General features: G+C 42.7%; 1 protein-coding gene across 1 annotated transcript in view; it reads right to left on the bottom strand.

The window, feature by feature from the left end:
- FN1 (fibronectin 1) overlaps positions 1 to 12,471 on the bottom strand; it is a 124,494-nt gene that overhangs the window by 41,689 nt on the left and 70,334 nt on the right. The window contains exons 23-25 of the mRNA XM_029285178.1: positions 9,711 to 9,879; positions 8,866 to 8,952; positions 8,135 to 8,326 (exon numbers count right to left, since the gene is read on the bottom strand). Coding sequence (XP_029141011.1) covers positions 8,135 to 8,326; positions 8,866 to 8,952; positions 9,711 to 9,879 — 448 coding nt within the window. The remainder of the gene's footprint in view (positions 1 to 8,134; positions 8,327 to 8,865; positions 8,953 to 9,710; positions 9,880 to 12,471) is intronic.

The raw sequence follows: 12,471 nt of genomic DNA, 5'->3' as shown, positions 1-12,471 counted from the left end.
ACTAGCGGGACTGGCCTGAGGGATTTTAAAGGGGGTTTTAATTACTTTTAAATTGGACATATTTAAATATTTCGTTTTAATCAAATTTTAATTAAGTATGTATATATGTTAGTATTTTATTCAATTGTCAGCCGCCCTGAGTCCGTAAGGAGAAGGGCGGGATATAAATGCAATTAATAAATAAATAAAATAAAATAAATAGCAGGAAAGATTTTTTTCAGCAGAAGTCGTCTTGATATAATAGCTAAATACATGTTCCCATGCTATGCTTTGCAAATTTCAATTATTCAGTTTGCAATGTTTATCAAGAATGCCTTAATATATGTTCCAAATATTAGACAATCATCAAATAGCAGTGTTAATAACTAAATCTCACAAATGAATTGACTCTGGCAGTCTGCAGCAAGAATTCTCTACCAGCTTCCTACACATCAAAGATCAGAAGAGCGGAGTTTACTGATTCTCCTACACATCAAAGATCAGAAGAGCGGAGTTTACTGATGCTAACAGTTAAAAAGAATAGAGTTGGCACTTCCGGTTCTGGTTTGCGGCGTTCCTAGTTGCACGGTGAGACTTGTCTCCTCGTCGGCTAGCTTTCCCTTCGCCGGTCGACTCTTATACGGGTCGAAAGTCGCCCTGGAGGGTGCGACTTCCGTCGAGGAGGCTTCAGCTCGGCGGTGGAGGAGCGGCGGCTCCTCCAGCTGTCCGGGCGATCTCTGAGGGCCGACGGAGAAGAAGATCGGCCAGTAAAATGGCCGATCACCCTGCTGCTTCAAACCGCAAGTCAAGAACATCTAAGCTGTAAGAACCCCCGTGGTGAATCCAGGTGAGACTTTTCCTTGCTACTCTCTCTTTTTGACTTTGTTTTTTACCTGTAAGAGCCTTGTTGGAATTATTTCCCTGGCTAGAGAAAGCAGCTTTTATGTGTTTGGGAAGGAAGGCGTTTTACAAGATTAAATTTTACTTTTATATTTTTTGGGATATGGAAAACTCTCTTTTTTTTCCTAAGAACTGTATTATCACCTGGTGTTGAAAGATTATTTCTTCTTTCACATTATACTTTTAAAGATAGAAATAAGGAAATGGTGTCTAGAAAAGATTCTTTCTTAACCTACTGAGGACATCTAGTGGCAAAAACGTAATACTACAATTTCTGGTTATTTTTTGAAGTTAGACCAGATCTGACCTTCAAATTATCTTTGAAAAAAGATAAACTGAGCTGTGGGAATTGTGGGGGTGGATACAGACTAATTTTCATCAAATACAGCCTCCACAAAAAAAGAGAGATTTTTTCTAACCACTATCAAAATGGAGAAACCGTATTCACAATTAAACTATAATCTTATACTGGAAAAGATACATGAGGCCACTGCAGAAATGTGTGCCATATTGAAAGAACCTATTACAGAACTAAGATCCAGAAATTTTACTTCAAACATTCAAACGGATGTTCAGAATACACCTGACTATTTTACAAACCAAAACATATTAGAAGAGGAACTAACAGAGATAAAAGAGGAACTTATTCTACCTTACAAATCTCTCATTTGTAACTTTGAAGCACAGAAGAAGCAAAGATTGAGATTTGAAACTACAAAGCAACGATATTTTAAGGAGGAGAGAAACAGATGCTTGATGCAGAGGATGGGACTCCTACTTCTTCAAAGGCCATTGCAAGCAACAAAAATAGACCTACTGACTGAAAGGGAAGCGTGTTTATGGAAACCTGCTTGGCACAGGAAAAAAGCCAGAATTAGACTGAAAAGAGAAATTTAAAACTGTGTAATGGATTAAAAGGCAATACTGGATTTATGGACTATTTTAAGGATTAAGATTTAGATTTAGAAGCAAGAATATATATATATATACATACATATAGGAGTGTGATTATTAGAATAGATATTTTAAACAGATTAAGAATGTATTGGATTTGTGTATTTATGTAGTGTTTGGGAATAATAGATTTAAGTTGATGAAAATCATTATGTATTGGAATTGAAAAAATGATGACTGTTTAGATTTGGATGCTTTCAATAATTAATGGAGTGTTTTAAATTAGTAGGATGACCTTTTTGTATGACAACAAAGACGTGATAAGGCACGATAAGCAATTGGAGAAAATTTGAATTTTGTTTGATGAATTTGAATGAATTAAGGTTTAATATTATTTCGTTATTTTAAAGAGATAGATTGATTCTGGGATTACATATGTATAGGGCTGATTAATATTTTATTGTTATTAGGATATCTATTGTGTAGTGGAAGAAGAAATAAATGAGATTGGTGATAAAATGAGGGATGTGAGAGATTAAGAATTAGAATTGATAATTTGTTGTTTTAAACTTAAACTATGGTAATTGTAAATTGATAAAGTTATAAAACAGGTTTAGTAGTAATAGAAATTTAAAATAAAAATGGAATATTTAAATGTATCATGTTAAGTGAGGGAAATAGAGAGGGGATAGTGAAATGTATTGAGTTGAGTTGTTTATATACTGTATGTCTTTACTTTGAATGTTTGACCACCCAACCACCACGGTGGGTCCTGAGTACTTTTTCTTAAGAATTTAAAAAAACCAATAAAATGTGTTTTAAAAAAAAGAATAGAGTTGGAAGGGACCTGGGAGATCATCTAACCCAACCCCGTTTTCTCACTCATTAGTGAACAATGGTTAAACCTTGGATGAACCCTAAGGTTTTACTGCACCTACAGTCTCCTTCCCATTTGCCACTGAAAATTAGGGGCAAAATCTTTTTCCATCTAAGTAGGCCACAACCTACTGCTTGGTAAGTTAGAAAAAGATGGAATAGACAACATCACCACCAGATGGATTTGTAGCTGGTTGACAAACCGTACTCAACGAATAGTCCTCAATGGTACTACATCCACATGGAGAGAAATAATTAGTGGGGTACCACAAGGCTCCGTCTTAGGCCCAGTATGATGTCAGCACCCATTCTTTCCCTGGGGGGGGGATCTTTTTCATTTCTTCTTCATTTCTTTCTGAGGGTTCTGCCATTCTCCTGAGGGGGAAGGCTCTGTGGTATGTTTCTCTGCTTTGCCACAATGTATCGTTTCTGCTGTTTCTACAAACTTACTCTTTAAACTGTCTCTCCCTTGATATTACCTTGGGGTGAGAAAGGAATGTGCCTCCAACCATCTGGCTTATCTCTGCGGAAGGGAAAGTGCGGAGACCCAACAATATCTTCACAAGCATGGGAACGGACCCGTTATCAGCTCCGTTCCCATAGCGGACTTAACACCTGAGGATTGGCCCATTCAAACTGACCGGATGAACTACTGGGGTGGGGTTTACTTGGGACTCTTTTAACCTATTGATCTGAGTGGGAAACTCTCAGATCCTGCTTATTATGCCTGCTATCAGCTTCTCCTAATAAAAGTTCCTTTTGGAATGAAACTGTTCCAAGAGTCCTGCTTTCTTGGGATGAGGTTTTGAAGTGGGCCCTGACATATTCTTCAATATCTTCATAAATGACTTAGATGAGGGAATAGATGGGGAACTCATCAAATTTGCAGATGACACTAAACTGGCAGGAATAGACAGCATCCCAGAAGACAAGCTCAGGATCCAAAAAGATTTTGACAAACTTGAACAATGGACCCTATCCAACAAAATGAATTGTGATGTGGAGAAAAACAAATTTTTACATTTAGACAGGAAAAATCAAAGCTTTTAGGAACAGATTAGGCGAGACTTGGCTCAAAAACAGTAACTGTGAGAGGGACCTTGGAGTCCTAGTGGATGATCACTGGAATATGAGCCAGCAGTGTGAGGCAGCAACCAAAAAAAGCTAATACAATCCTGGGCTGTATAAACAGAGGCATAGAATCAAGATCATGCAAAGTATTAGTGCCACTTTATAAAACCTTAGTAAGACCACACTTGGAATACTGCAACCAATTTTGGTCACCATACTACAAAAAAGATATTGAGACTTTGGAAAACGTTCAGAGAAGAGCAACTAAAATGATCAAAGGCCTGGAGACTAAAGCATATGAAGAATGGCTGCAGGACTTGGGTTTGGCTAGTCTAAAAAAAAGAAGAAACAGGGGTGACATGATAGCAGTATTCCAAGTATTTGAGGGGCTGCCTCAGAGAAAAGGGGGTCAAATTATTCTTCAATGCACCAGAGGGCATGACAAGAAACAATGGTTGGAAACTGATAAAGAGAGAAGCAACCTAGAATTAAGGAGAAACTTCCTAATAGTAAGCACAATTAACCAGTGGAACAGCCTGCCTTCAGAAATTGTGGGTGTGGTCCACTAGGTGAGCGTGACCACTGGATGGGTGTGGCTGCAGTGGGCATGGCCGGGGTGGGCGTGGCCACCTCGATGTTGCTTGTGGGGAGGGATGCCTATGGGGGCCAGGCAGGGTTGGGGGAGATCCAGGGGGTCGCTTGTGGGTGGGACAGTGGGCAGGAGGCTCATCCTGCGGGGTGAGGCAAGGTAAGGCAGGGGCCTGGACAGCTGCTGCCTGCCACCGCACACAGCAAGCGCATGGGGGCCAACAGTGTCCGTCAGCAGCCACAGCCTGCCCGCCCCTCGGCCGGCACATTCTGGGGCTCCACAGCCCACTGCGAATACCGGGCCAGCCCTCCAGCAGCAGGCGGAGTGGGGAGGGGGGAAGCATGTGATGCAGACCGCTGGACGTGCCTACTCCATCCCATCTGTTTTTGATTGCGGTTGGAGAGTAGGTTGCTGCTGGTCATCTCCTCGGCCCCCTTGCAGATCTTGTCCTTGGCCTGCACGTGGAGCCTGTTCCCCTCGCACACCCGACACACCTTAGCCCTGCCTTGGGCTGCCGCCGCCAGCAGCTTGCGCAGGTCCATTAGGCTACCACCGCTGCCTGGAGCACCTGGCCCACCCAGCACAAAGGAGGTGAAATGGCCGGCTAGCAAGCTCGAGTAGAGGTGGTTGAGCACGCCCACAGCCAGGAAGCCAAAGGCCACCCCAAGCGGGGAAAGCCGGATCTCCATTGGTGCCCATGGTCCCCCAGTCCCAACTAGGTTTGCATGCCTCCCCCATCTCTGCTGGGCATGCTCTACCACCTCTACGTGGGGCTTCCTAGCTGACCGTTTCACCTCCTTTGTGCTGGGCAGGCCTGCAGCTCTGGGTGGCGGCCTAGTGGACCTGCGCGAGTGGCTGGTGGCCACGGTAGGTACTGAGGTGTGTGAGGGGAATGCACTCCACCCACGGGCCAAGGGCAAGACCCTCAAGGAGGCTGAGATGACCAGTAGCCAACAGCTCTCCAACCAAAAAGCCATTTCAGTGTTGTTAAGGATGGAAGAAGGTAAGTGCTACAGTACTTCCAACTCACACGGATTACAATAATCCTAAATGGAAAGATTAAAATGGTCTCACAATTAAGAGTTCTTCTATTTAAGCTGATCTGTTCAGAGGAATAATTAAAAAAAACACTTCCATTGTTTGAATTTCAACAAGGGAGCCACAAGCGACAACATGAAAGACAATTTGGTTGTTGGTTAAGCACTAGGCTAGAAACAGGGAGATTGCCAGTTCTAGTCCCGCTTTAGGCATGAACTTTAGGTCAGTCACTCTGAGCGACTTTAGGTCACTCATTCCCTCACAACAGAATTCATCTCACAGAGTTGTTGCTGCGGGGAAAATAGGTTGAGGAAAAAGTATTAGGCTTGAGTTATTTATAAAGGCAGGATAAATATGAATAAACATGAATCAAGATGTACCTCAGCAGAAGTGACAGGGGGGGGAGTGAGGGGATGAGAGCCAACAGCGTAAAATTATTAAACAGACCACGATGTTAACAGCGCTATGAAGGCTACCACCAATGGCTTAATAAAATAACCAAACACCTTCATGGGATTAAAAACGGAGAGAATGCGAGAATGAGAAAAGCTACTGTCCAAAGAATTTCACCCTCCCCTCCCCACCGCCTTCGTTTAAAAGGCAGCTCTCGTCCACTCCCGAAGCTCTGTGTGTGGCGAAGCCTCGGCTGCCCATCTTGGGGTGGAGAGTGGGGTGGGCAACTTTCTGATTAAGCGTCGGCTTCGGAGGCGCGCAGGTTGTGTTTTCAGGGGGAAGGGTTTTGTGGGGTTACTTTAAAACAGGGAACACCCGCCTTAGTTATTGTTAGCAGGAAAGGCTTTGCTCTGACGTGCAGTAAGACGGTAAGTTCAAGGAGGCCGTCATATTCCATTCACCCATGGGTTGGCTTTTCTGTGATACATACAACTCTTGTTGTATTTTTAAAAATGGTTTAAAGGTCCAGGGGAAAAAATGCAGTGAGAAGCACCCCACCGCCAGCCCCCTGACAGAGCACTCCATCACCGCCGCTGCTCTGACCCAACCCTCGCAGAACACCATTCTCCTGCAATTCCGACCCAACCCTCGCAGAGCGCCGTTCTCCCACTGACCCGACCCAACCGAAGCAGAGCGCCCTTCTCCTGCTGCCCCGCCCTGCCCCAACCCCGCCACTCCGATCCAACCCTCGCAGAGTGCCCTTCTCCCGCCACCCTGACCCAACCCTCGCAGAGTGCCTTTCTCCCACCACCCCGAACAAACTCGCCGGTCCGACCCAACCCTCACAGAGCGCCCTTCTCCCACCACTCCAACCCAACCCTCGTGGAGTGCCCTGCTCCCACTGCCCCAACCCCTCGCAGAGCACCCTGCTCTTGCTGCTCCCCCCACCCCCACGTGGCATCTTCTTTTCAGCTGATGCGGTCCCCCATCACTTCCTCCGCCATTGTGTGGGACTAAAAATAAAGTTCAATCAATCAATTCCAACTTTGCGAGATCTTTTTTCCCCGTGAGTTGAAATTGATTGATTGGTTGAACTTTTTTTTTTGCACATGGCAGCAGAGGCCTAAAGTGAAAAGGTTTTATAAAACCCAGCTTAAAAAGCCACTTGCCCAAGATTTTGATGCAGGTTGCTCATGGATGGGACTGAAGGCCTAGGACTGGGGCGACAGCGCGCATGCCCACAAAGAGGGCTCTGCTTGCCACCTGTGGCACACGTGCCATAGGTTTGCCACCACGGGACTAGACAATCACTTGTCTGAAATGATATAGGTTCTCCTGCTTAAGCAGGGGGCTGGACTAGAAGTCCTCCAAGGTCCCTTCCAGCTCTATTCTATTCTATTCTATTCTATTCTATTCTATTCTATTCTATTCTATTCTATTCTATTCTATTTTCTATTTTCTATTTTCTCTGACAATCAATCTAGAAACTATGTAAAGCGTTCTCAAAAGAAAGGAGTAATAATTTATTTAAATAAAAGGATATATTACAGTAAACCTCAGACATACTTTGATTTTTTTCTTTTATATTGCATCTTTTCAAATGTTCTACCTGATTACAATATGGTTGGGACTGTACCTGATTCTGTAATATTAAACGCTAATAAATATATATATATAAGACGGTCATGTTTCTTAAAGTATTCACCTCCATCTTTTAGCTTCTTTTAAGAGGACAAAGGATAAATATTTTATTTATATACCTTAGTACCGATTATTATTTTATACCTGATATTTTTACTCTGTCCTCATACTTACTTATGAGGTACAGTCCCCTTTCCCTCAAACAAAATTGAATGTGGCCCTCAGTTCAAAATTGGTTGTCCATTCATAAACAAACAGATAAAATCTTTGTTTTACAATACTCTTCTGCCTCGTTTGTTAATTAACAGTGTTTAATATGACTTCTCTAGATGTAGCATATCTAGGCAGAGAATAACAGAGAAACAATCACTTAAAAATTTCTTCTCACTGAATCACACTGCCAAGACAATCTGAACTGAGGAATGATCTGTTTGCTATGTAACTTACACGAAACATGTATCTGGATATCTGATTATTGATTTAATCAATTTAAAGAGGTTTACAATGTGAAAATAGTCCAAAGAAACTAAATCTTGTTTTCAAAGTCCAGAGTTTTCTACTTTTATGCATATTTATTTAGAGGTTAATTTTAGTGAAGGGTTTATCTATGAGCATCCATTCCATACACATATACATGCATACATATATACACACACACACATGCAAATCAGAAGAAAATCATAGAAACACAGCTTTCATATAGAGGCCTAATAGGACTAATTTACCAGATCTATTGCTCATTTTATAATTTACCTTGTGTGGTGGTTTCAGAGATGGGCAAACTCTCTTGATTATCTTTAAGTGTGTAAACACTGACATTGTATTCCACACCAGGACTCAGATTTTCAAAAATGCAGGATGTATCTTCTGCTTGCACTTGCTCCTCCAGAGTGTAGCCTTCTTGCCCATTTGTAGGGACTGTTGTAATTCTGTATCCAGTGATGTCTAATACAAAATGATAAATAGCCACACATAATGTAATCTTTAAAATACAGGAATCAGTGTAGTTATTTTAAGATATACAATTATTTTAACACTCTAAATCAAGCACCCATAATTGTCTATATACCTTTACAAATATTGATTTAGGACTATTCAATATTTACTAACCTTATTCTGGTCACCATTGAAGTAATATTTAATTATTAGACCATAGATTAAGAGGATTGTTTCTAGATTAGAGTATGATTTTTCTGGCTATCAAACATCAAATTTTTATTCTACCACATACTGTGTTATTTTTCATTAATTTTAAATGCCTGAAACTCAAAACTCAGCCGAGTACCTCAAAATGTGCAAAATGCTCTAGAAAATGGAGCCACTTCCTGTTAGGAAAGCTACCTGCTACAAGCTATCTCATACCAATTACCTGATTACCAACAGCCTTAGGAACATCGGCTCAGTTGACATAAGCCTCAGGTGAGCTATTCCAGAGAACTGGAGTGCTCTAATCAAAAGGGGATTCGTGGGTAAGGATAAGGTACCTGGAGTAGTGCTTTTTTTCCAAGAAACAGTAAGGATTCCAGTGTCAGGGTTAGAATCAAGGTTCAAGTTTGTGGGAGGAGATGGTGCTGAGAAATAAAAGCAAAATGTTAGCAATGTTAGGTCTGATGTTGATATTCTATTTTACTGCACCAAAGGAAATCAGAAGTCAATGCCTTTTTTTCTCCCTACCCTCACTTTTCTATTCCCCTTTCCCTTCCCTATCCTTCCTGCTATTTACTTTTGTATTTTCATTGTATTGTATACTATAAACTAATAAAAACTTTAAAGGAGAAATAAAAGCAAAATGTTAGATTTGTAGAAAAATGCAACTCTTATTTCTTGTGCTTTAAAGACACAAAAACGAATCTCAGGAAAAGTTTCCAACAAGTCCTCTTTCCATTTGCAATGTTTTTTATGTCACAGATATGGTAAAATAACTGTCTCAACTCAGTTCTAGAAATTATTGATAGCTTAGTAGTATTTTTTCCAACAGCAGCTGATCTCTGTGAGTTGATCTATATAGGACAGGGTAGGCAACTAAAGCCCCAGGGTTCCTTCTAAATTGATACGGCTAATCTGCATTTAGATAATGCGCCTTCTATGCAATTGTGGCAGTTTTAAACACTATTTACAAATATGTTACAAGAAAACATAATTATGAAGTCACATCATTACTCCTAATTTTCTTATCTCAAATTATATCAGATTTTTTCTTAATATGTTTTATTAAGAAAATCATTTGGCCCAAAATATTTCCACTGAAGTTTGTGGGGACACACTCAGAGGCTAAGTAGCTTTGGTGTCTTTGCCTCAACATATAATGAGATACTTAAATGACCCATACGTGTGACTACTGTCTTGACGATAGGTGTTGCTCTTTCTTGACCATCCTTAATAACATTAATGCTGTAGATATATTCTACACCAGGAGTTAGGCCAGATATAACAATGCTTCCAGATTCTGAGATGACCTCCCTTGGAGCTTCTCCACCTTGGCTTGGTCTCACCCCTAGCTGTAATAGGAAAAGAATAAACAATTTTTTGCTGATATATATTGGTTTCTGTCCTGTGCTAGGACAAGAATGATGAGAATCTGGTCAACTTTCAGAAAATACACATTAGAAATGCATGTGGAATTAAAGCTGCCAATGTAAGAGTTGAGAAAGATATGGATAGGAAAAGAGATAAGGTATTTTATGGTTTTAATAATATACTAAAAATTAACTTAAATAATTTTAAACAGCAGTGAATCTAATAGTTTTCAACCTTGCCAATTTTAAGATGTCTGGACTTCAACTCCCAGAATTTCCCCAGTCAGCATGGTCCACTCCCTCTTCTCCTTATACTCAAATTTAACAGAGAAAATCTCAGAATTTGCACAATTTTGCTATGCAAGGAGTATGTTACTAACATTTCTTTTCATCAAGCTGAAAATTGTTCCATAGGTTATCTGTTAAAAATTTAGAATCTAAGGTTTCTGAGCTGTTGTACATATTTTGGGGGAGGGCTGTTCTTTATCTTATTTCTTACTTTCTCTCTTGTCTTGGGAACTACAAAGGAGTATTACAAAACACTGAAATATCAACAATTATAGTTTTTCATTTTTGTTAAATATTACTGTAAAATTGTTCACTCTGGATCCAGAATATGATTTTTCCTGGAATATCGTCTGGATTATTTTTGGCTTAAGCACTACAAAATACATAAATAATTAACAAATGCCATCGTCAAAAAAGAAGAAACTTGCACATGAAACAAAGTGCCAGTTTTAACTGCAAGGGCATATGAAGAGGACATCACATGCTGGCAGTATTTTTCAATCTCATTTCATCAAGCAGTGGTTTTGTTTTCTTTTGATTTTTTACTATTTCTTATTTAAACAGTTTTGTAAATTTATTTCTAGAATAGCCCTTAGCTAGAAAGCAGTATGGGGTGGTGGGGTGGTGGTTATTATTAAGGAAGGCCTGGATCCAAGGGAGACCACTGTGCCGCAGACTGCCGGTTGTGAATCCCTAGGTGTGAAGTGGGGTCATGGGAGGCAGCAAGGGCATGCTGATTGTATACCTGGCTCCCCGCTACGTATCAGCAGCCCTACCCGAGCTTCTCAGTGTGATAGCCGAGATGGCGATTGAGACCCCCAGACTGTTAATCATGGGGGATTTCAATCTGCCATCGTTAGGTGAAGCATCTGAGGTGGCTCGGGAGTTCATGGCCTCCATGACGGCCATGGACCTGACCCAATTAGTAGATGTCCCTACCCACACCGGAGGACACACACTGGACTTAGTTTTTGCCTCCGGCCAGTGGCTGAGTGATCNCCTGAGACCTTGACCCGCGGCTCGACTGAGGACCTGGTGGCCGCCTGGAATGGTGCGGCCGCGGGGGCCCTGGACCGGGTCGTGCCTTTGCGGCCCCTCACCCGATGCCGGTCTACCTTGGCTCCTTGGTTCTCCGAGGAGCTGAGGGTGATGAAGCGTCGGAAGAGATGCCTAGAGAGTAATTGGAGGGCCACCCGCTGCGAATCCAATCAGAAATTGGTAAAGTCCTATTTAAGGACTTACCTAGTAGCGATAAGAGTGGCGAAACGAAACTATTTCTCCGCTCTTATTGCGTCTGCAGGTAACCAATCTGCCGCCCTGTTTAGGGTGTCCCGTTCCCTCCTTCATCAGAGGGGCCAGGATGTCCCTTTGCAGGGTCGGGCAGAGGAATTTGGGTGTTACCCGCATGACAAATTCGATCGGATCCGGGCCGGGTTAGCCTCCGATTGGACTAGTTCAGGTGGGCCAATGGAGGCAGGTCTTGAGTCCATTTTGTGGGAAGAGTTTGATCCTGTGACCCCCGAGGACATGGACAGGATGTTGGGATGGCTGAACACCACCACATGTTTACTGGACCCGTGTCCCTCCTGGCTGGTACTGGCCTCCCGGGAGATTACACGAGGCTGGCTCCAGGGAATCGTCAATGCTTCTTTGAGTGAGGGGTTCTTGCCGGCCGCCTTGAAAGAGGCGGTGGTGAGGCCCCTCCTCAAGAAGCCCTCCCTGGACCTGGCTGTTTTGGCCAACTACCGTCCTGTCTCCAACCTTCGCTTTCTTGCGAAGGTTGTTGAGAGTGTGGTGGCACGACAGCTCCCTCAGCACCTGGAAGAAACTGTCTATCTAGACTCGCGCCAGTCCGGCTTCCGGTCTGGGCACAGCATGGAAACGGCATTGGTCGCGTTGGTTGATGATCTCTGGAGGGCTCGGGATAGAGGCTGCTCCTCTATCCTGGTCCTGTTAGATCTCTCAGCGGCTTTCGATACCATCAACCATGGTATCTTGTTGCACCGGTTAGAGGGGTTGGGTTTGGGGGGCACCGTCTTACGGTGGTTCTCCTCCTACCTCTCGGACCGGTCGCAATTTGTGTTGGTAGGGGGGCAGAGGTCGACCTCGAGGTGCCTCACTTGTGGGGTACCACAGGGGTCGGTCCTCTCGCCTCTCCTGTTCAACATTTATATGAAGCCACTGGGTGAGATCATCCGTGGTTTCGGGGTGGAGTTTCATCAGTACGCAGATGACACCCAGCTGTACATCTCCACCCCGGACCACCCCAACGATGCCGCAGAAGTG

Source organism: Protobothrops mucrosquamatus, unplaced genomic scaffold (assembly GCF_001527695.2).
Source record: "Protobothrops mucrosquamatus isolate PMUCROS unplaced genomic scaffold, P.Mucros_1.0 scaffold1377, whole genome shotgun sequence".
Classification (NCBI taxonomy): domain Eukaryota; kingdom Metazoa; phylum Chordata; class Lepidosauria; order Squamata; family Viperidae; genus Protobothrops; species Protobothrops mucrosquamatus.
The sequence above is the reverse complement of the archived record's forward strand: the minus strand, read 5'-3'. Positions and strand labels throughout refer to the sequence as shown.